The sequence below is a fragment of the Sarcophilus harrisii genome, chromosome 4 (genome assembly GCF_902635505.1).
Source record: "Sarcophilus harrisii chromosome 4, mSarHar1.11, whole genome shotgun sequence".
Lineage (NCBI taxonomy): Eukaryota > Metazoa > Chordata > Mammalia > Dasyuromorphia > Dasyuridae > Sarcophilus > Sarcophilus harrisii.
Window position 1 is genome coordinate 354,531,278 of NC_045429.1, and position 23,023 is coordinate 354,554,300.

At 39.7% G+C, this 23,023-nt stretch overlaps 1 protein-coding gene across 1 annotated transcript; it reads left to right on the top strand.

Annotated features, from left to right (window-relative positions):
- Window positions 1-442: 442 nt before the first annotated feature.
- On the top strand, window positions 443-22,328 carry C4H17orf78 (chromosome 4 C17orf78 homolog). Its single transcript, XM_023502198.1, is given in 8 exon segments — window positions 443-500; window positions 2,947-3,033; window positions 4,996-5,081; window positions 5,083-5,248; window positions 14,185-14,313; window positions 19,222-19,346; window positions 19,509-19,598; window positions 22,242-22,328. Coding segments are annotated over 8 exon segments (828 nt in total).
- The last annotated feature ends 695 nt before the right edge of the window (window positions 22,329-23,023 follow it).

Here is a 23,023-nt window from a genome sequence, read left to right on the forward strand (position 1 = left end):
CCTTTCCACCAGTGCCTTTCTTCCTCTATAAAATGAGGAGATTGGACTGCATGATCATTAAGCTCCCTTCCAGTTGCAAACCTTATGGCTTAGATCTTCCAGATCTAAACTGATGTATGTCTCTGTATAAATGGGTGTATGTGTCTATGTGCCCTCTGGGCTTGGGGAAACCTCCCCAAGGTACAATTTCCTTTGTCAGCAATCTTGAGGAAGTTAGGGGAAGACCTCTTGAGTCAATCATTAATAAATTATTCAATCTGTCTTCATATCAGCTCAAAATCTTGATTACTGAGAAATGAAGCCAGTTTCTCTGGGCAGAACAAAACTCTCTTGGGATCAGACCTGCTTTGACGGCAGTGAGTGCAATGCAGTGGATCAGCTGGACTCCCACAACAGCCGTGGCTGATCAACTGCCCAAAGAGGAATATGTGCTGTTGTGAATATGGATACAATTCTATTCTTTAGTCTGATTTTTGTAGGCCATGATGTCAGTCAGAAAGGTAAGGACCTTTCTTATCTTGTTTTCAATCTTAGAAAGTCAGTCTATAAAATTTCATTTCTTGCTGTTGTGGAAACAGAGAATGCTGAGGACAAAATAATCATCCATTCTCCTGGCTTTGGATAGGACTGTGTTAACCTGACTCAGACAGATGAGTTTCTTCTGAGATAAAAGCTCATGGGCAAATACAATACCATCAGCTTCTTTGGTCTTATTGTCAAGAATATGAGGGTCATGTTAGCCATTATCCATCATGCACTTGCTCTGTCATCTATATATTAGTCTTCCCCAAACTCCCTTAGTTCTAGTCCCTTCCTTCTGTTGATTATCTCTAATTTATCCTTTCTATAGCTTGGTTGTTTGCAACATTGAGCAAAGATGCATTGCTACATCCACACGCTTGTGAGTTGTGTGCACCAAAGAGTATGAGCTCCTTGGGAATAGGGTTGTCTTTTTACCTTTCAATGTACCCCCAAAACTTCAAACACTGCCTAGCACAGAGAAGGTGCTTAATATATGTTTACTATCTGACTGACTGGCTGAATGACAGCATCACTGCCAGTTTCTGGGAACTGTTTGTCTTCCCGATTTTGAAAAGCATCCTGTCCAAAGCACATTGGTCCAACCTAAGGCAGAGTGAGGGCAGCTATGGCCATTACAAATATAATAGATGAAGAAAATTCAGTTTCTGTGTGAATCATATTTGTTATGATCTGTGGGTAAGAGGAGTTACATAGAGGTATCCTGTCCACAGCCATACCCAAGAAGTTATCTGAAGTTCTCTTTGTTAAAAGGGAAAGGGAGGGAAAGAAGACAAGGCTAGAAAAAGTAGGGGTGGAAGTATGGGAGACAGGCTTCCTTTGCCTCCTAATGCACAGAATTACAGAACTTCAGAGTGGAAGAGGATCTCGGAATCAATCCGGACATGAAACATAATTCCTACTTTAACAACCCCAATAAGGGATTCTTAACTTTCTCTTGTAACTTTCTCTTGAAGAACTTTGTTGAGGGTGACAGCCAATCCCATCTTTTAATTGCTTTATTTCTTAAAAAATTCTCCTGGCACCAAGCCTAAAGGTGTCTCTGCCACTCCCACCCACTTCTGTCTTCTGGCTACATACAGAACAAGTCTAATCCCTATTCTAGGAAAAGGTTATCATGTTCCCCCTGAGTTTTTCCTTCTCCAGTTGAAATATTTCCATTTCTTTAAGCAATTCTCATATAGTCTGACTGCGTCCTCAATTTCTTTCCTCCTTCTCTTCTCCCCTTCCCTAACACTTGTATTTTACTGGTTTAATTCATATTTGTTGTAATTTTTTTATAACTTTTTTTCTCATGTCTGTACTGGTCTCTCCAACTGTAAAACAAGGACCATACCTGGCCTCTCCACCTGTATAGTAAATACTCTTCCTCTCTCTCTCCCTCTAACCACATGATCTACCAGGTTATGACTCAATCTGGATCCCATCTTGGGATGGATTACTCAGTGGAGCTAAGTCAGAAAGCTTACGTTAGAATCTGACCTCCATCCCTTAGGACAGGGTGGCCTTGGACAATTCATTCATCATCTCAGTGCCTGAGTCTCCTCCTCTATAAAATGAGGGATTTGGACAAGCTGACCTGTAAGATCCTTTTAGACTTCTAAATCGATGATCTCAAGTTTATTTGATTCAGAGAAACACAAATTTGACATTTATTAAATGGCTGGGTTATACTGAGCACCACACTAGACAAAGAAGAGGTTCAAATTGGACAATCCTCATGCCCTCATGGGCATAGTGTTCAGCAGAGTATTAGGACAGGCTCATACAAGTGTGATCCAAAGTAATATAACCCCAGGATGAAAAGATCTCCAATCTAGCGCACAAAGAGATGTCAGAGGCCATTGACTCTAACCCACTCACTTTACAGATAAGGAAACTGAGGTACAAAGAAATTAGGTGACTTGTTGAAAGAGACAAATGGGATAATTTGTAATAGTGCCATACATATAGACAAAAAAGATGCTTTAAATAGATAATAATATATATTAAGCACATTTTATATGCCATGTACTGTGCTAAGTTTTAGAGATATAAATTTAAACAAGCAAGATAGCTCTGACCTCCAAAAGCTTATACTCTAATAGGGGAAGATAACATATAAAGGAATCTTTATGTAACTACAATTGAAAATTGGAGTGGAGAAGGTGAAGGGAAGGAAGATAAGGTGACCATACAATGGGGTATAGTGAAAAAAAAGCCAAGGAATATGCTTGAGTCTGGGCCCTAGCAAAATATGGCAAAAGTTCACCTATCAAACTCAAGGATCCAAATTTCCAGTGGGATGAAGATGGTCAGATAGGATAACCCTCTCTGAAAAACCTCAGAGCATCTAAGCATCTACTGAGTGGACTTTCCGTAAACAATGGTTTTTTTGTTTTTTTTTTTCCTATTCATATTCCTCAGAACTCAAAGGCAGTAGCTATCACACAGAGCAGTTTCCTGAACTATTCCCAAGGAACATGAGAAACACCAAAGTGCTGTTGTTACAAGGTAGGAGGACTTACCTTATAAAGTCACTTCCCTATTCTGAAGAATTTTTCTTTTAGAAGAGGGGTTTCTCCTTACACAAATCCTAACTATGTGGATGGTCTGCTTCTCCAAGGAGGACCTCTGAAGGCTTTTAAAGATACTTATATATTGCATTTTGTTTTCTTTCTCATTTTTTTCCTTTTTGATCTGATTTTTCTTGGGAAGCAAGATAACTGTGGAAATATGCATAGAAGAATTGCACATATTTAACATATATTGGATTACTTATGATCTAATTATCTATGCATATATTTTGAAAATAAAAAGGTTTAATAGTTAAAAAAAAAAAGAAAAAAGAAAAAAAGAAGATAATATATAGCTAGTATAATCCTGGGCAGGGCTGAAGCTCCATACCTACCCTATGGGTCTCACTGCCAGTCAGACAGAGGGAGGGCAGAACACAAACACCCCCAGATATCAGACACATCTGGGGAGGAAGGTGGGCATTGTCAGAGAAGAGATGAGCTTCTTCCAATGGGCAGTCTAGCCTCAAGATTCATGACAGGAAGAAGTGAGAGGTAAACAGTGTTGGGAAGCATAAAAAAAACCTGATTTCATAATTTAAAAAACAATTTTAGTTAAAAAAATTAGGAACATCCTGAAACTTTCCTTGATCTTCTGCCCCAGAGCCAAATATGAATCAAAGAAGAAGAAGGCTACAATGGAAAGAGGGCTGGTTGGTGGAAGATCTTGGTGTAACCTTCCCTTCTGCTACTTATTACCTGTGTAACCCTGGCCAAGTCTCTGGATCTCAGTTTCTTCATCTGCTGATTGATGAGACTAGATGACCTCTGAGATCCTTGGCACTCTAATCTATGGTCCTGAGATCAAGCTCAGGAGTACAGAGAGGTAATAGTTAACCCTTATCATGCAAATCATTACTTATTGGGTCTCTCAGCTTCATCTCTATGAGGCCCTGGGCTGCCCACATCTCCTCACTCATTTGCTTTCTGCCCCCTGCTCTAAGGCTGTACAAGCTTGACAACTCTCATGGCCTTCCTAGGCCCTAATATCCCCTCACTAATCAGGGAAGAAAGCTTTTACTGATAGGATAATAAAGAAATCAGAGATCATTTCAAGACAGAGCAGAAAGGGAAGGAAACCAGGGGCAAAACCACATCACACAAAGTCACAACATGGAAGTGTCCACCTCTTTTATCAGGCAGGGGGCCAGCCTCTTCCTCCAGGGAACTGGCAAGATGGTTGTCTATTAAAACCTAAAGGAGAGAAAATTAGGTTTAAAAACTCTTGTTGTTCTGACTTTGGTAAAAAGGGCATGCTGAGGAGGAAAAGGAGAAAGGAAGTAAACCAGAAAGTGGAGAAGATGAGGAAGGCAAAGGTAGAGAAAGAAGAGAGGAAGGAGAAAGGGGGGAAAGGAAAGAGGAAGCAAGGAAGAGAATGGAAGAGAGGGGAGGAGATGTGAAAAGAAGAAAAGGTAGAGGAGGAAAGGAAGAGAACAGAGAGGAGAAAGGAGAAAAAAGAAAGGGAAGAGGAAAAAGGAGAAGAAAGGAGAGGGAGAAGGAAGATTAGAGAAGAAAGGGTAAAAGTAGAGTAAAGGAGAAAAGGAGGAAAAAGAGAGGGAGGAAAAGGAAGGAAAAAAGAGAGGAGAGGAAAGGAGAGAGGAGAGAAGAGAAGTGTAAGAAAAGGGAGAGGAAAAGAGGGAAAAAGAGAAGAGCGATGAGAAAAAAAAAGAGGGGAGGAAAGGAAAGAAGAAGGGAGGAGAGGAGGAAAGGAGAAGCAGGGAGAAGGGAGGAGAGGGGAGGAAGGATGTGAAGGTGAACAGAAAAAGGAAACAGAGTTTATATTTGATTTACAAGCTGCTAGTGAGGTTCTCCTTTGAAAAGGCTTTGCTCCTGCCTTTCACGGGGTTTCCCACTGCTAGGATCAAGAACCATCTGCCTTCTCTTACCTTTCTCTTTCCAGAAGCCCAGGGAGGAGCCCAGAGGGAAGCACTGGGCCAAAACCAGATGGTGGCCACCCTGCAGTGCTGTGGCTCAGGAAGCCAAGTGAACAGTAAACCTCCAGGATTGGGAGAAAAGGCCAAAGGCCTGGTACAGCCTGCAGAGCCTGAGCGTCATGACGGCTCCTCTCCGAGACAGCCTCCCTGGGCCACGCTGCTGCTTAAGTACGGTCCCCCAACTGTGGTCCCCAACCGGGCTCCATGTCACAGTCCAGGGTGAGTCACGGGGCCATAGTCTGGGGAGGGCTCAGGGTCTTTTCTCTAGGGATACCGAGAACTGGCTGCGGCATCACTGCCCTCAAGGACCTTCCATTCTAGTTGGGAATTAGGCCCTGAAAGGGGGCTTGTGAAAGGAAGGTACCTAAGGTCTGGAGAGGGAAGGAGGGAGGGCTGGCCCGTATGGACTCCCAAAGGGCAGCCTCAAAAGGAACTCTCCAATGGCTGGTGTGGCAGAGAGATAAGCCCTAGGTCCTTGACAAGAAGGCAACCTGCCGCAAAATCTGGGAGAGCCAGAAGCATATTGAGAGTCCTATCAGAAGCAGGGGATAGAGAGGCTAGCTTAGAGTCAGAAAGACCAAAGTCTTTAGCTGTGTGTGTGAGCCTGGGCAAGTCACTTAATTGCTCTTTGCCTCAGTTTTCTCATCTGTAAAAATGGAAATAAAAATGATACCTCCCAGGATTGTTGTATGGATCAAATGAGTTAATGATTATAAAGTATCTGGCACATAAATTTAGTCATTGTTATTATGTCCAAAAAAATACTTCTTATTCTGGATTAACGTGCATTTGTTTATATAAAACATTGTTGGGGCAAGTACATGTCTCAATGGATAGAATGCTGGCCCTAAATTCAGGAGGACCTGAGTTTAAATCTAACTTCAGACTTAACATTTAACCCTGATTGCCAAAAAAACAAACAACCCCCCCCGAAAAAAAACACATCCCCCCCAAAAAAATCCCACCAAAATATTGTTGCTTCATGTTATTTATAAGCCTTGGGTGCTTCATTAAGTCCCTGTGTAAGTGTGTGTAATGTGCTGTTTCTCCAACTAGGCTGCAAATTCTTAGAAATTTTTGGATCCAACACTGACTGTGGGTTCAGTGTCAAGCATTAACCACTAGGATACACTACTGGCAAGTGCCATAGGGAAGTTGTAAGGAAATATTAAGTGTATTGTGATTAGAAAAAAGGAGATGGACCCCAAGAAGATGAATATTGGGTGGCCATTATACACTAAGGAAAAATAAACCAGACAGACAAGGCTAAGGAAACATCCGGTGTGAAGGGACAAGGACCTGTAGATGAGGGACAAATGTAGCTGCCTGTACTAACAGAGTACATGAAAATGCGGGCAAAGGAAAGGAAAAGGCTTCCCTTCTTTTTTTAGCCACGTCACTGGCTGATTGAACTGTCAGTCAGCATTTGGCTGGCCAGTAATGGCTTAACAAACCAATTAAAATCATAGCACCAGTTAGATGTCATTGCCCTACTTAAGAAGCTTCCCTGACCCCTTATGGCCTCCAGGATCAAACACAGACTCCTCTGTTTGACATAAAGCACCCTCTGACTCCAGACTTTGTTTTTTGTTTGCTTTTTCTGCCAGTGACCCATTAGTCCCTCCTCAACTCATTCTCCTCTCCAGGTTTTGCACATCAGCTGCTCAGGGGAAGCCAGAGGGCTCATACTCAGCTGAAACCAGCCAGTGGTTCCCTACCAGGGCTTTGGCTTATTTGCTGTTCTCTGTACATGTCTTTCTGTCATCTGTCTCAGTTCCTTCCTTTTTATTATTTTTAAAACATGTGGACAATTTTTCAACATTGACCTTTGCATAGTTTTGTGCTCCAAATTTTCTCCTTCTTCCCCTCACCCCCTCCTCTACATGGCAAGTAATCCAAAATGTGTTAAACATATTAAAGTATATGTTAAATCCAATATATGTAAACATATTTAAGCAATTCTCTTGCTGCATAAGAAAAATCAGATCAAAATGAAAGAAAATGAGTAAGAAAACAATGCAAGCAAACAACAAAAAGAGTGAGAATGCTATGTTGTGGTCCATACTCAGTTCCCACAGTCCTCTCTCTGGGTGTAGATGGTCTCTTCATCACAAGACCATTGGAACTCTCAGTCCCTTTCTATAGACTCTCTGAATGCTCTCTCTCCTTACCTCTCACCTCAAGAACCACTTTCTCCAAAAGACCTTTCCTGGTTCCCCTCTTCCCTCCCCAGGTGCTAGTGCCATAATTACTTCCCTCTCCCTAGTTAATTATTTTGTCTTCATTTAAATATACTTTGTCCTTATTCTTTTGAAGACAGAGACTGGTTTCATTTTTGTTCATATACCCCTACCCAGGAGCACCACTGGCACACAATAAGTGTTAAATAAATCTGTGTTGCATTGAATCCAATGGAATAACTAGTTGGGATGATGCTGACTGGGGGCTTGGCCCACCCGGAAGGGAAGGATGCATTCAACAAAAGGATGTGGCTGGTCCTAAGCAGCAGCCTGAGCTTCGAGCCTCCTCCTCATAATTAGCTGGGGAGGGAGAGAGGAGGCAACTAGGGTGGCTCAGCATTGGATCTGGAGTCACAAAGATCTGCATTCAGATCTGGTCTCAGATACATCCTCGCAGTGTGACGTGGGCAAGACACTGAGCCTCCCTCTCTCAGGATTATTGTGAAGATCACATGAAATACTTGTAAAGTTCTTTGGAAACCTTAAAGCATTATGGAAATGCAACTATTATTTTTTTGCTATTATGAATAAGATTGGGATATAATACTCTCATATATTTAAACATGATGTAATGGAAGGAACTCTGAGTCTGCAGTGAGATGACCTAATTTCAAAGGATCCTAGAATTAGAACTGAAAACTTAATTCCTTCATTTTACAGATAGGGAGATTGAGGCACAGATTGCTCAGGATTACACAGTTTATAAGTGTTTGAGGGAGGATTCAAATTCAACTCTTCCAACACTTGTCATCAAGTTGTCTCTGTTTCTACCTTTTTATTGCCTGTGTGACCTTGGGCAAAAGCTTTCATTTCTCTGGGGTCCAGTTTCCAAAACTTAGAAAAAATTAAATTAAGCTTCTGATATCCCTTCAAGCTCTAAATCTACAACTCCTTGATCCATAGGGTATAGACCTTAGTGGATCACTGACTGGGTCAAAGAGTAAGAATTGTTTTATGACTCATTATATATTGTTAGATTATGAAAAAACCAAACCTCAATGAAGGGTGATAAATTTACAACTAGTATGATGACCAGTTCTGATGGATCAGGCCATCCTCAGCAACGAGATCAACCAAATCATTTCTAATGGAGCAGTAATGAACTGAGCTAGCTATGCCCAGAAAAATAACTCTGGGAGATGACTAAAAACCATTACATTAAATTCCCAATCCCTATATTTATGCACACCTGCATTTTTGATTTCCTTCACAAGCTAATTGTACAATAATTCAGAGTCTGATTCTTTTTGTACAGCAAAATAATGTTTTGGTCATGTATACTTATTGTGTATCTAAGTTATATTTTAATATATTTAACATCTACTGGTCATCCTGCCATCTAGGGGAGGGGGGGGGGGGGTAAGAGGTGAAAAATTGGAACAAGAGGTTTGGCAATTGTTAATGCTGTAAAGTTACCCATGTATAAATCCTGTAAATAAAAGGCTATTAAATAAAAAAAAAAATTTACAACTAGTAAATATGCTATTGCCAAATTAATCAGGGAAGGCAGGGTTGTGGATAGAAACAAAAGTGGGGACTCGTGTGCTTGTGTGGGAAAGAGCATGCCCATCAAGCTTTGCGCCAGATTAAGTCAGGTAGTGGCTAAACATTAATTAAGGAATCTAGATTCAGCAAGTATAGTTTTAGGTTTTAGGGGACTGGCTTTTCCCTTATCTTATTGGTAAAAGCTCTTTGAAAAATTCAAATCCTAAGGTGGCTGAAGTAAAGAGAAAAGAGATTTTCCACTTTTAAGCCAAGAGACTTTGGTGGCTCAATGTACTCCAAGAGACCAGATGTTGGGACAGGGGCTGCTCCAGCTTGGAATTCTAGGAAAAGCCAACAGAACTGGGCTGGACACAAGAGTTATTGGAGGAAAGAGAGTCTGTTGGTGATTTTGTTTGGTGGTTTGCAACCTTTTAATCCATTTAATACCTGTCATCTCCATTGTAAATCAATAAATTGGCACTTATTAATCAGGCTTCAGTGAGTTTGGTTATCTTGAATCAACTTCTTAGGGCCTGATTATTGCCAGGACCAACCCACGGCCTGAACTGGGAGTGAGCAGATGTGACCTGTTTTCTTTTTTCTCAGAGTACATAGGACAAGTCATTATGCTGCCTTCAGTTGCCTCTTCTTAAACCAGTTAGATTAAACCAGTGGTTCTGAAAGTGAAGTCCAAAAATTCCTGAAAGTCCCCACAAAGTCAAAACTATCAGTTTAATAATAAAAAGAAATTTTCATTTCTAATGTAGCAAATATTGACAGATCTAACCCATGTAAACAAAAGCTCTTCTTTTTTTTCCCCCCAAAGAAAGTTAAGGGGTCCCAAGACCCAAAAAATTTGAGACAGAGATTATGGGTGGAATCTGGAGAGATCTCTAGAAGCAAAGAAAAGTTTATTAAAGTTCTCGAGAGAATGGGGCCTCCCACCGATTGAGCAGACAATCAAAGGGAGGAAGCACCATGGGGGCTTTTAATCCCTTACGCAAATACCCCCTCCCACCACTGACCCTCATCCTTATTGGCTGAGGATCTTACATTCTAAACGAGGGAACTACCCAAGAAATTGAACTTGACCAATAAGTATGTAGTTGCCCATATTTGACCTAAACAGAAAGACACTGATGTCATAGGAGGATAATAGAAAGAGGATTTAGGTATGCCCTTGACTCAATCTTCAAAGTCCTCCAGGCCTACTCAAACTCTGAAGTAGATGAAGTCTTACTCAATTTTCACAACTGTTTTGAAAGAACTCACCTCATATGAATATTATGGAATATTACTGTTCTGTAAGAAATGACCAACAAGATAATTTCAGAAAGGCCTGGAGAGACTTACACGAACTGATGCTGAGTGAAATGAGCAGGACCAGGAGATCATTATATACTTCAACAACAATACTATATGATGACCAGTTCTGATGGACCAGGCCATCCTCAGCAACGAGATCAACCAAATCATTTCCAATGGAGCAGTAATGAACTGAACCAGCTACACCCAGAAAAAGAACTCTAGGAGATGACTAAGGACCATTACATTGAATTCCCAATCCCTATATTTATGCCCACCTGCATTTTTGATTTCCTTCACAAGCTAATTGTACAATATTTCAGAGTCTGATTCTTTTTGTACAGCAAAATAACGTTTTGGTCATGTATACTTATTGTGTATCTAATTTATATTTTAATATATTTAACATCTACTGGTCATCCTGCCATCTAGGGGAGGGGGTGGGGGGGTAAGAGGTGAAAAATTGGAACAAGAGGTTTGGCAATTGTTAATGCTGTAAAGTTACCCATGCATATATCCTGTTAATAAAAGGCTATTAAATAAATTAAAAAAAAAAAAAAAGAAAGAAAGAAAGAACTCACCTCATCTGGTTCAGCTGGAAGGGACTTTGGAGTTCATCTAGTGCAAAGCCCAGTTCTTGATCCTTGGAAGCCTTTTCAACCTTAATACTCCATAAATGAAGTGGAGATTTTGAACTCATAAGGCTGAGAATTCAAACCCTCAGGGACAGAGGTAACCCTGACCCAGTTAAGTACCCTTGTCAACCTTGTGATTAGGCAGGCTCATCATTCAAAGAAAATTACAATTCAGTAAACTGAATAACTGCTTCCAAACAGCTCTTTAGTTTGTGGGATTTTGGTGGAGCTGAGGTTCTGAAAGGGAGGCTCCTTTTCTAGTTTGGGATGATAAAATGCATTCTACATAATACTGTGAAATTAGATAGTATAAATTAATTATAATAGCATTTATGTGGTGCTTTAAGGTTTGCAAAATGCTTTACAAACATTTTCTTATTTGATCCACAGGTAAAATTTATCCAGTCTTAGAGATTGGAGGTTTAATGGGATCAAGTGACTTGCGCACTATTGTCACATGTTTGGAGTCTTTCACTTTTTACATTTTAGTTTTATTGATATCTGTGTATTGATACATAATAATAATAGCTAAAATTTGCATAGTGCTTTAACTTGATTCTTATTTGTTGTTATTTAGTCATTTTCAGTTCCCAAGATACTGGAATCATTTCCCTTTTTCTTCTCCAGCTCATTTTACTCAGGTGAGGAAACAGAAGCAGAGTGATAATGACTTGCCCAGGGTCACAGAGCTAAGGAAATGTCTGAGTCTAGAATCAAACCCAGGTATTCCAGACTCCAGACCTGGCACTCTACCACCCCCATTTCATGCACAAAACAACTGAGGCTATTTAACTGAGGTTAAATAAATTGCCCAGTATCACACAGTCAGTAAGCTTGTGAGACAGAATTTGAATTCAGGTCTTCCTGACACCATAGCCAGCACTCCCACTCATTATACTAATTAGCTTTCTTACATCATCTTCATTTCCCAACATATCCAAGCTCCCTACTCCTTCCAGAGAGCTGCCCCTTAACAAAGATTTCAAAAGAAAGAAGGGGAAAAAGCAATTTAGCAAAATCAACCAATACCTACACCACATAAAAAGAATGTGGGATACTATATGCAACATTCTACACCCATAGCAGCCTACCTCTGAAAGAGAGGAACAAAAATGTATTTTCCTCGACTCTTATTCCAGGTTTTACATCTAATTCAGGGTTTTTCCTCATAATTTATATATCTGGGTAGTATGTATATTTTTTTAATTAACAGAAATAAGACCACTGAGGCTTAGAGAAATCATTGTTTTTTTTTTTGTTTTTTTTTTATTGAACTGAACTAAATGGTTAAGTGGTGCAGGGGTCCTCAAATTACAGCCTGCAGGCCAGATGCTGCAGCTGAGGACGTTTATCCCACTCACCCAGGGCTATGAAATTTCTTTATTTAAAGGCCCATAAAACAAAGTTTTTGTTTTTACTATAGTCCGGCCCTCCAACAGTCTGAGAAACAGTGAACTGGCCCCCTATTTAAAAAGTTTGAGGACCCCTGGGTAGTATATCCAGAACCTGAGTGCAGGATTTCTGAATCCAGGTATAGTATATATATATATATATATACAGCTTAGCTGCAAGTGGTTTTTTTTTTAAAGTATCTTTTTTTTCTATACTAGTCTGACTTTTGAGAGTTTTAGGTAAAGAAAAACTAGCATATTTCCATTCATTTTGCCCAAGAAATAAAAAATCTCTAAGTCAGGGTTCTCTCGTCAGTCACCTCCCACAGTAGATGACACTGAGAAATCCAAGTTGCAAAATGTTGACATGTGGATAAGGAGGCCTAAAAATACACGGACCATTTGTTCCTACAAGCTGGATTTTGCAATAGTAACAGATTGGAGAGGAAGGTGTATTCTGCTACTTAATACTAGGTGACCTCCAGGGGCAAGACACATCTGTAAAATGAGTTCAATAGATTAGTGGCCTCTGAAATTCCAACCAATTCTAAATCTATGATTCTATGAAATATTAGCAACTTCCAGAGAAACCAGAGCTCTTAGAAGGGGCCAGAAAAAGTAAACAAAAATTTTTTTCTTCTCAATATCAGTGAGGAACGAATGAAAAGATATTTCTGAAATTTATTATGCCTAAGCACTGTGCCAAGTTACAAACAGAAAAAGGGAAACATTCCTTGATCTTATTAAGGAGCTCACATCCTAAGTGGGGGGAAGACAAAGCCTACAAAGTCCCAAAAGTCTGAGTGCAGTTTTAAGCTTAAAACTGAGTATTCACTGATAGAATCATCACACTGAAATTGCCCAATTTCTCTGTTTTTCCTTTATAATTTGGCTTCTCATGCCTAGCTCTATCTGTATGATCTCTTCTCATGACAAATTGGTGTTCTAGAATAAACAGAAAACTCTTAAGGGCAATATCTCTTCTTTTCTTCTGGAACTGTACCTATAGTATCTATAGGGCACATCAAAGGAATCTTATTGTTCTCTAGGTCTCCTGACCCTGCACTTCCCATGTTATTTTTATAGATTCAGGTCTCAAAGGATGAATTAAGTTAGAAAAGAAAAGACAGAACTTAGGAACCTTTGCCAGAATGCTTTGCACTGGGGTGCATTCACAAAGGGGCTGAATTTGGAATTAAAGCTTCTAGATTTAGGTCCTGCTTCTGCTTCTGCCCTGTGTGATCCGGGCAAGTTACTTCATCCTATGAAGAACCTTATTCTATGTTTTAGAACTAGAGGGACCTAAGTCCAAGCTCCTTTTTTAAAAATATGAGTGAACTAAGGACATATGGTGCAACTAATCTTGAATGCAAATCCTGGCTTCAAATCCAGCGCTCTTTGCCAGTCCCGGGCCCCATGTAAAATAGAATTGGATTATGCAATATTCCATGTAAAATGGAATAAGAGATGACTTCTAATTCTCTCTCAGTTCTAGATCCCAGGACCAAAGCATGCTATAGCTCCAAAACAATGGGCTTTTCTGTTCCAACTAGGTTGGTCCTAGCCATGTTGGAAAGCAAAGGTCTTGCAGCGAGCTGGACTCTGGAGATTCCCTCAGACTTAAGAAGCTGAATCACTGCTTCTCCCTCCCCCTACTAATATGTCTCATGCTCTTCCATCGGTCCTTTCCAGAGCATTCAATTGACTTTGGTCCAGCTCAGGGAGGTGGCAGCTTGACCATCTCCTGGAGCCTTGAAATTAAGAGTCTTTAATTTAAATATATATATATTTTTCCAAGGATAACTCCCAACAATAACATTATTATTATGATCCTGAGAGTGATAATAGGAGCCGGATATCATCATTCCCACTGTCTAATCTTCTTGTAATCATTGGTCTCCTTTGTCTATTTACTCAATATTTCTGTCCTTATTCATCCTGGTACTGCCTTCTGCCCATACCCTGTAACTATGGGCTGGGTCAATGAGTTCATGGTATAGTTGACTGTGTGTATACTTGAGGTTTTACCGGCTGATGAGAGAAACAGAACAGAACAGTCTCAAATATCTTATCCACTTTAATTGTTTCTCCCTCTCTAGTATTCTTACCCAATATCTCCAACTGTAAGTTCGGCCCAATGGTTGAAGCCCCGTTGGAGAGACTGTCTACAACCACCATCATCACTCCCATCACAGAGGACAGAGAAGAGGAGGAATCATCTATTACTGGTAATGGTTGTTGTCCCTCTTTGGGACTGAAAGTAGATCATGAAACTAGGCCAAGGGAAGAGAAATAAGGGGGATCCAGGAGCAACCTGGAACTCTTTGGGAAGACTCTTTGAAAGTCTTCTGGAAACTTGTGATAAACATAAAGTTTATATTAAAGATAATGAGAAGAATAACTGACATTTATTTATTTACTTATCTATCTTCTATATCTGCAAGTTCATGACTACAAGGGCATATTTCACCAATGTAAATTAGGAACCCATGGAAAATTTTATGGTTTTAGAAAGATGCCTAAAGCACAGTGAAGTATAGCCAATATATGTCAGAGACAGACTCCTGACTTTAAGACAGACCTGCTATATAAGAACCCTTTAAACTTTAAAAATCCCTTTCCATGTATTATTTGAATCTACCAACTCATTAAAGTGAGTACTAGAATCACCATTTTATGGTTGATAAAGCTGAGACTTGGAGGGATGATTTGCCTTGTAAAATAGTTTGTATCAGTAATAAGTTCAAACCTAGCTCTCTTTTAATGTTTTTTTTTTTTTAACTTTTGCATTTGAATCCCTAGGGCCGACTATGTAGTAGACAGTCAATGTATTTTTTTATTTGTTAATTGACTGACCCCATGACCAACCTCTTATCTATTATGCCACCTGGGAAAATTAGCTTGTATAAAAAATACACAAAAGAATTGGCAACTTTGTACTCTGGCATCACTGACAGCCAAAGACTCTATCCTCAATTCAGGTGAAGTTGAACTAGAAGATGTAGCTTAGCATGGGGGATAAGATGAAATATGCATTAATTAAGCACCTATCATTTTTATCCTACCATTTTTTTATTTTTATGGGAAGTAGGTACTACTTTTATCCCCATTTTACAGTTGAGAAAACTGAGGTAGACAGAAATTAAATGACTTCTCCAGGACCATATAGCTAAGAAATGTTTGTAGTTGGATTTGAACTCAGGTCTTATTGACTCCAGATCCAAGCTCAATGCACTCTGCTCTCTAGCCATCTCTGAAATATTGTATTTACACTTAGAAAGACCTGGTCTCCAATCATGTCTCGGACACTCCCTAGTTGTATATCCCATTGGTGAGATATCTTATCACTTTGAGGTTCAGTTTTACCATCTATAAAAAAAAAAAAAAAAAAAAAAAAAAAAAGGGTTAGATTAGATCCTCCTATCTCCTGGTCAGATAAGTAACCTATCCTACAGGTAATAGAGTACCACTGGGGTTTATTGTGTGCAAGTAGGAGGTTGAGATTGGTCAGACCCATCCCTTAGGAAGATAAAGCCCAGGGTAGGAGCGTTTGCAGTGGCCATAGCTGAGGCAAAGAGATCAAACAGCAGAATATTGTTGTAGTGCAGGGAAAAGTGATGAGGGCCTGAACTAGGTGCTAGCAGTCAGGGAGGAGGGAACAACTGACAGTGCTCAGCAACCGACTGGATATGGGGCAGTGAGAGCAATGAAGGACTGGAGACTGAACAAGACAACTAATCTCTAAGGAAGTTCAAGGAATCTTCTCTCACCCCAAATCCAAGCCAGGAAACTACTTGAGTTTACAGAAAAGCTGCTGGGGACTAGAGGAAAGTATGTAGGATCTGGAGTCAGCGATATATGGATTGGAATATGGTCTCTGAGATAAAGCTCTAGATAGAAAGATAAAAGGACATAGAGATAGAGATGGATGGATAGATATAGAGGGATAAATGTATGTATGTTTACACACACATAGACACAAAGATCTATCTATCTATCTATATATATGTCTGCATATGTGTATGTGTGTGTGTGTGTGTGTGTGTGTGGTGTGAAGTCCTGAGTTACTAAGTGGTGTTAGTAGAGACAACTTGAAGTACTGATAAGGTTACTCCATGAGACAAGCAGAGAAGGGCATCAGCTCTACCCTACAGTCCCACTCCCTGGGGAGGTCTTGGGTAACCCCACCTTACTGTATTTAATCAGTAAGTCAAGTTATATCAAACCCCTGAGGTTAAATTTCCCCTATAAATCTGTCCCTGGTCTATGCCATCTTTGGATCCCTTTTGGGTTAGCTTGCTAAGGTATCCTGCCTGGAGATGTCTTTCTCTTCATCTCCCCCCATGCCTTATGATGCCTTTCTCCTTAGAAACTAACTTAGAACTAACTTTTTTAGGGTGCTAAACTTTGGATTTAGCCCACCAATCAAAGGTGTGCTCCCATCTCATTAAGTAGTTTCTTTCTTCTGGTTAATTGTGAGTTACACTAGGGAACTTGCCTTTTCCATTGTTAACTGGTAAAATCCCTTTCCTTGCTAACTATATGTTCTCTCAAATCTATTTTATATTTACCTCTCCTGGTGCCTATTTTACCTCTTCATTTCATCTGTAACCTCTTCTCCTAAATAAATCTACCTTTTGCCAAAGAGAAAGATCATTCTGAATTCATCACATGGTTGAATTCTAACATTTGGTACCAAACCCCAACATTCAGTGCCAATTGCTCTCCTCAGTCTTTTTTTTTTTTTTTGGTGTCTATGTCAATCTCATCATTTGGTGCTGAATCTCAAACATATATCACACACATTATATAAACATACACATACATACACATCTACTAGCCACGTGTATATGTATATGTGTATTTGTATATATATGCCTACAGAAACACATAGATATGGGCCTTGGTTTCCTCATGTTTTCTAAGGTCTCATGCAGTTCTAAATAGGAGTCTATGATTCTCTGATCTGACTCTGACACTCTCTGGTCCCAATTTCTTCCCTTATAAAATGACTGAGTGAGAAGGGTGCAACCCTTACATACACTAGTAGCAGGACCCTGGCAGGGTTATGTTGAAACCAGCTTAACCTTAGAGAATCTATTGTTAAATTTCCAGTGTGAATATTTATTTACACATCAGAAATCAGCAGTGCTATAGATTAGGCTTGATTTCTTGTTTTGTCAATTGCCTAGACCAAACAAAGTGATAGAAAAAATGTTAACAATTCAGATTAAGCACGGCCTGTGTTTCCAGAGAACCATTTCCCAGCATATTCCTGGACCCTGGACACGTGATATCCCCCAACCACCCCCACTCCCAAGACCCTCAGCTGCAAAACAAGTGCTGACCTTGCCTGGGAGAGGGAATTTGCTTATGTGGCATTCCCTGCAGCAATAAAATCACAGGTCCAGATCAAAAAGAAAGAGAAATGATTTGACCAATGGCCTTTAGGGTCCTTCCTATCTCTAAAGTAAAGTAAATTATCTTATCATTATCTTCTCTAGGTGACCTCAGAAAAGTCCTTCCCTTTCCTGGGCTCCAATGTCCTTTTTTATAAAAGGAGATTAGATGGATCTTTTTTTAGCTTATTTTTAATACATATCATTTTATGAATTGTATCAGAGAGAAAAATCAGAGCAAAAGGGAAAAACCATAGGAAAGATAAAAAAGTAGAAAAAAGAAGTGAATATAGCTTGTATTGATTTACATTCAGTCTCCTTAATTCTTTTTCTGGATGCACATGGCATTTTCTGTCTGAAGTCTATTGGAATCACTGAGAAGAACAAAGCCTTTCATAGTTGATCACATATTCTTGCTGTTATTGTATACCATGTATTCCTGATTCTGCTCATTTTGCCCAGCATCAGTACATGTAAATCTTTCCTTTCTAAAATCAGCTTGTTCATCATTGTTATGATTGTTTATAGAACAATAATATTCTATTACCTCCATGTGCCACAACTTCTTCAGCCATTACCCAATTGATGGACAGACAGATTCTTTTTTTTTTTTTTAATGTTTTTGAAAGTATTTATTATTTCTTCTTCCTACTGTTCCCCTCTCAAAAAATAGAAATTAAAACTCTCAAAAACAAATATGGATATGCTAGCTAAACAAATTCCCACATGAGCCATGCACATAATGCCGACTTCATCATCTCTGTGGAGAGGTGGGTGTTTTTCACCTTACAGGCTGAAGGCAGGGAAATGGGGCAGGAGTCAGAGATTAGGAGACTGGAACCTGAGTTCCAGTCTCTTCTCAGACACATTCCCGGCTCTTTGACTAAGCAATTCATTTAAATTCCCCGGCGTTAGTTTCCCCTTCTGTAAGATGCTGGTAGTTTAAGCGCCTTCCTTTTTTTTTTTATTTATTTTATTTTTTTATTTAATAGCCTTTAATTTACAGGATATATACATGGGTAACTTTACAGCATTAACAATTGCCAAACCTCTTGTTCCAATTTTTCACCTCTTACCCCCCCCACCCCCTCCCCTAGATGGCAGGATGACCAGTAGATGTTAAATATATTAAAATATAACTTAGATACACAATAAGTATACATGACCAAAACATTATTTTGCTGTACAAAAAGAATCAGACTCTGAATTATTGTACAATTAGCTTGTGAAGGAAATCAAAGATGCAGGTGTGCATAAATATAGGGACTGGGAATTCAATGTAATGGTTTTTAGTCATCTCCCAGAGTTCTTTTTCTGGGTATAGTTAGTTCAGTTCATTACTGCTCCATTAGAAATGATTTGGTTGATCTTGTTGCTGAGGATGGCCTGATCCATCAGGACTAGTCATCATCTAGTATTGTTGTTGAAGTATATAATGATCTCCTGGTCCTGCTCATTTCACTCAGCATCAGTTCGTGTAAGTCTCTCCAGGCCTTTCTGAAATCATCCTGTTGGTCATTTCTTACAGAACAGTAATATTCCATAATTTTCATATACCACAATTTATTCAGCCATTCTCCAACTGATGGACATCCATTCAGTTTCCATTAAGCGCCTTCCTTGCAGTGCCCTTGAGGACCCAGTAGTCACCCTGTTACCATCAGTGAATAAGCACCAGAGTCCTGTCCAGTCCTGATCAGCCTTTGTCTTTCTTCTCCCCTTCTCTTGCCTACTCAGACATAGGGGAGGATCTGCTTCTGAGGAAGAGGTGGAGCATCGTGGTCAAGGCCCTCATTGCTGTCACCCTGCTGATCAGTGGAATGGTCATAATCATCTTTGTCATTTTTGAAGTGCCTTGTTCAGTAAGTTTGCACCTGATGGCCCAAGGGGTCTAGGGAGATTTCTGTCTGTCATCCTCCCACAGTCCCTGAAACTTGGATCTCAAGGCATCCTTTTGGCTCATTTTGGGGGATAGGGATAATATCATTAATTGAGTATTAACTGAGTCTATCTTCTGCCCTCAGCGCTCTTGTCCTGGAGCTGGGCACTTGTGCCATTGTCAACAGTGGGGAAGACTGAAGGAAGATAGTGTCCAGGAAGGGCCCCTGCCTGAGGTACCAGGAGGCCCAATACCCGGAAAGCTTGAGAAGGAAAGTTGCATATTTTTCATAATGTACCCTTTACATAGAAAGGATGCCCTACAGGCTAATGGTGTCTATTATCCAGAAGGAAGTTGGGCAGGAATCAGACTTCTTATCCTTGGTTCCAGAGGGCAGAACTAGCATTAGTGGTGGAGATGGCAGGGATAGCAAGTAAAGACAATTTCCCAACAATGAGAGCAGTGCAGATGGGAATTAAATTGTCTTAGGGAGGTCATGTGAGGTCCCCACCACCACAACTCAAGTCTTTAAGCAAAGGCCAGTTAATTCTTTGTTGGAGATATTGGAGGGGAGATTCTCAGCCAAATTCTCCGTGGGCTTTGAGGTCCCTTCTAAGTCTGAGATTCTGTGTGTGATTCTGCCATTATGGATGGCATACAGCTTTGAGAGTAGAATACTGACGACCAAAGTTCAAATCACCCCCCCACCATTCACTTAATTGTGGGACAACCAGGGGGTGTCACAGTGGGTAGTGTCGGGGACATGGAATCTGCAAGCCCCTGAGTTCAAATGCTGTAGTTCCAATGTGAACATTTATTTACACATCAGAAATCAGCAATGCTACAAAGTCACTTAATCTCTCTGCCTCAAATTCTCCATCTGTAAAAGAGATAATACATTTAAGTGTTTTGTAACCCTCAGAAATTAGCATTTGTCCTTGAGATCTTGGGCAAGTTAGGGGACTTCTTAGAGCTCCATTTCCTCCTAGAAGACCTCTATGTCACTTTGAACTAGCTCCTTTGAGTTCCAGGTCAATGATCTCGGGATCCCCAGCGGGCCGGTCGGAGGCAGGACTGGCCTAAAGCACTTCAAGCCCTGAAGAACTGTTAGGGAGCCAGCTGCCTTGTTCTTGCTCCTTTCCACCCTTGCATCAAGGCTGTGTGTGCTACTGGCTCCCTCTGCTGCCTAATACAAATAGTACAGCTACCACAATCACTTTTTGACATCACAGATTAATTTCTTTCCCAGAGTTAAACCCCACTTTGAGTACAAGGAAGATTTGGGGGAAAGATCAGATTTCTTCTTTCCCTTCCCAAAAATACTGTTGTCAATATTACTCAGGAATGAAAATATGGGGGTCTTTAATTCTTCGAAAGCTTAAACAAATTGTGGTTTCATTCATTCCTTTATTAATTCATTTAACAAGCAGTTACTATGTTTTAACTATGTGCAACTAGATATACAAAGACAAAAAAAGAAATAGTCCTTTTTTAAAAGAGCTAACCTGGGGAGGGTGTGCTGCATATACAAATAATTAATTAAATACACACACAATAAAGACAATAATTTCAGGGACCCAGAAGCCCTAAAACTGGAGCAAATTAAGAGTGTTCAAGGATTTCCAAGAAAAAGAGTTAAGATGAAAAAGAGTTCTATTGAAATTGTTCAAAGAAAGGAATGAAAGTTGGAAATGAAATATCATATGCTGGAGACAAGTGAGTCTGTCAGGAATGTAGAAATGTAGTAAAAAGAACTTGAACATTTTGATTCCCGGGAGTTTTCTCAGATGACCTGTTGGTGGCCAGGTAGTAATGGTGAATCCTGCTATCTGCCTCCAAAAGCTGCTCTAAGCTTTGCCTTGTGTTGTACACACAACATAGAACTTACCATAAGGAAAAACTGGATTTGAATCCTGCCTTGGACCTTTATGAGCTGTGTGATCAAAGACATGTCATCTCACTTCTCATATTCCTCATCTTTGAAATGAGTATATGAACACCTGTAGTCTCTTACTTCATAGGATTACTGAATGACTCATTGAAATCATTTATATAAAGCCTTTTGCAAACCTAAATGCTCTATCTCAGTCAACAGCAAATCAACAAGTATTTATTAAGTACTCACTGTGTGCCAGACATTGGGCTAAATCCTTGAGATTCAAAGAAAGACAAAACTGACCCCACTCTAATGGGAAAGACAACATGAAAGCAACTATGATGAAGTTCCTGGGAGCATGATGGAAAAATCCAAAGGACTGGTTTAGGAATAAGAATGGCTGATCCACTAGGCTTAAAATCTATATCCCTTTTGATAATATAGCTCATTTGACCTAGGTCTTGATGCAGAAAATAAAAAAGGTGCTCATGGCTTAGCATTTGGTTCTTAGTGTGGTTGCAGGTATAGGAATCCTTTCTCCTCATTACAGAGAGGATCAGCCAAAAGTAGACAATTTGGGCTGTAGTTTCTATCCTGTCTACAACTAAGTATTTCTACACTTTTTTTTCCTCCCAGATCTATGATTTTATTGGTGTAAGGAGTCCCTTCAACTAATGCAAATCAGTGTCTGCTCTGTAACTTTTAGTCTTAGAGAGTTAACTAGGGCATTGAGAAGGTCTATGATTTCCTCAGGGTCACACAGTCAGTGTATCTCAGAAATAGAACTTAAACTTAGGTCTTCGTGGCTCTAAGATCAGTGCTTTGTGCAATAAGCTACTCTGCTTCTTCTTCCCAGGAGCAAATGGCACAAAAGACTAGAATGAAATGACCCCAGTATTACAGGAGAGATGCTTCCTTTCAATAACCCTATTACACATAGCCCACAGAGGGTCCCATGGAATAGCCTCTCCATTATTTTGTATATTTCTTCTTCTTCTCTAGGTTGGACTCAGCAGGACTGAAGATCCCAACTCTTCTTCTCCAAAAAACCTATCTGAGATCATTATTATTCACCAGACATATTTCTGAAAACCTCTCTTTTTACGCACGGATAGATGACTACTTTACTCAGCCTTGTACACTATATACCAGTGATCAATATTCCTATTCTGTCTTCTCCCTATCTTTTGCAAGGGATGGAAGTTTCTCCTACAGTTCATACACTGCCACTTAATATTAAAACCAAATTTTAAACAACAATCAAGAGTTTGAGTTCAGGACTGAGAGTGATCTTTGTGTAACCATAGCCTTGGTTTATATGATTCAGTTTGTATATCTATTACATAGGTAGCCATCAGCACTCCTTTAAATGGAAAACATGGAAAATGTACAAAATCCTTTGATTGTGGCTCATGAGTGCCAAGATCACTGATTACAATTTATTTCTATAAAAAAGTTTTATTGATACTCTGCAGCTTCATTTTATTTTATTTATTATTATTATTTTTAATTTATTTTTTTATTATAGCTTTTATTTACAAGATATATGCATGGGTAATTTTTCAGCATTGACAATTGCAAAACTTGTTTCAAGTTTTCCCCTCTTCCCCCCAACCCCTCCCCAAGATAGCAGGTTGACCAATATATGTTAAACATGTTAATGTATAAGTTAAATACAATATATGTATACATGTCCATACAGTTATTTTGATGTACAAAAAAAATCGGATTTTGAAATAGTGCACAATTAACCTGTGAAGGAAATAAAAAATGCAGGCGGACAA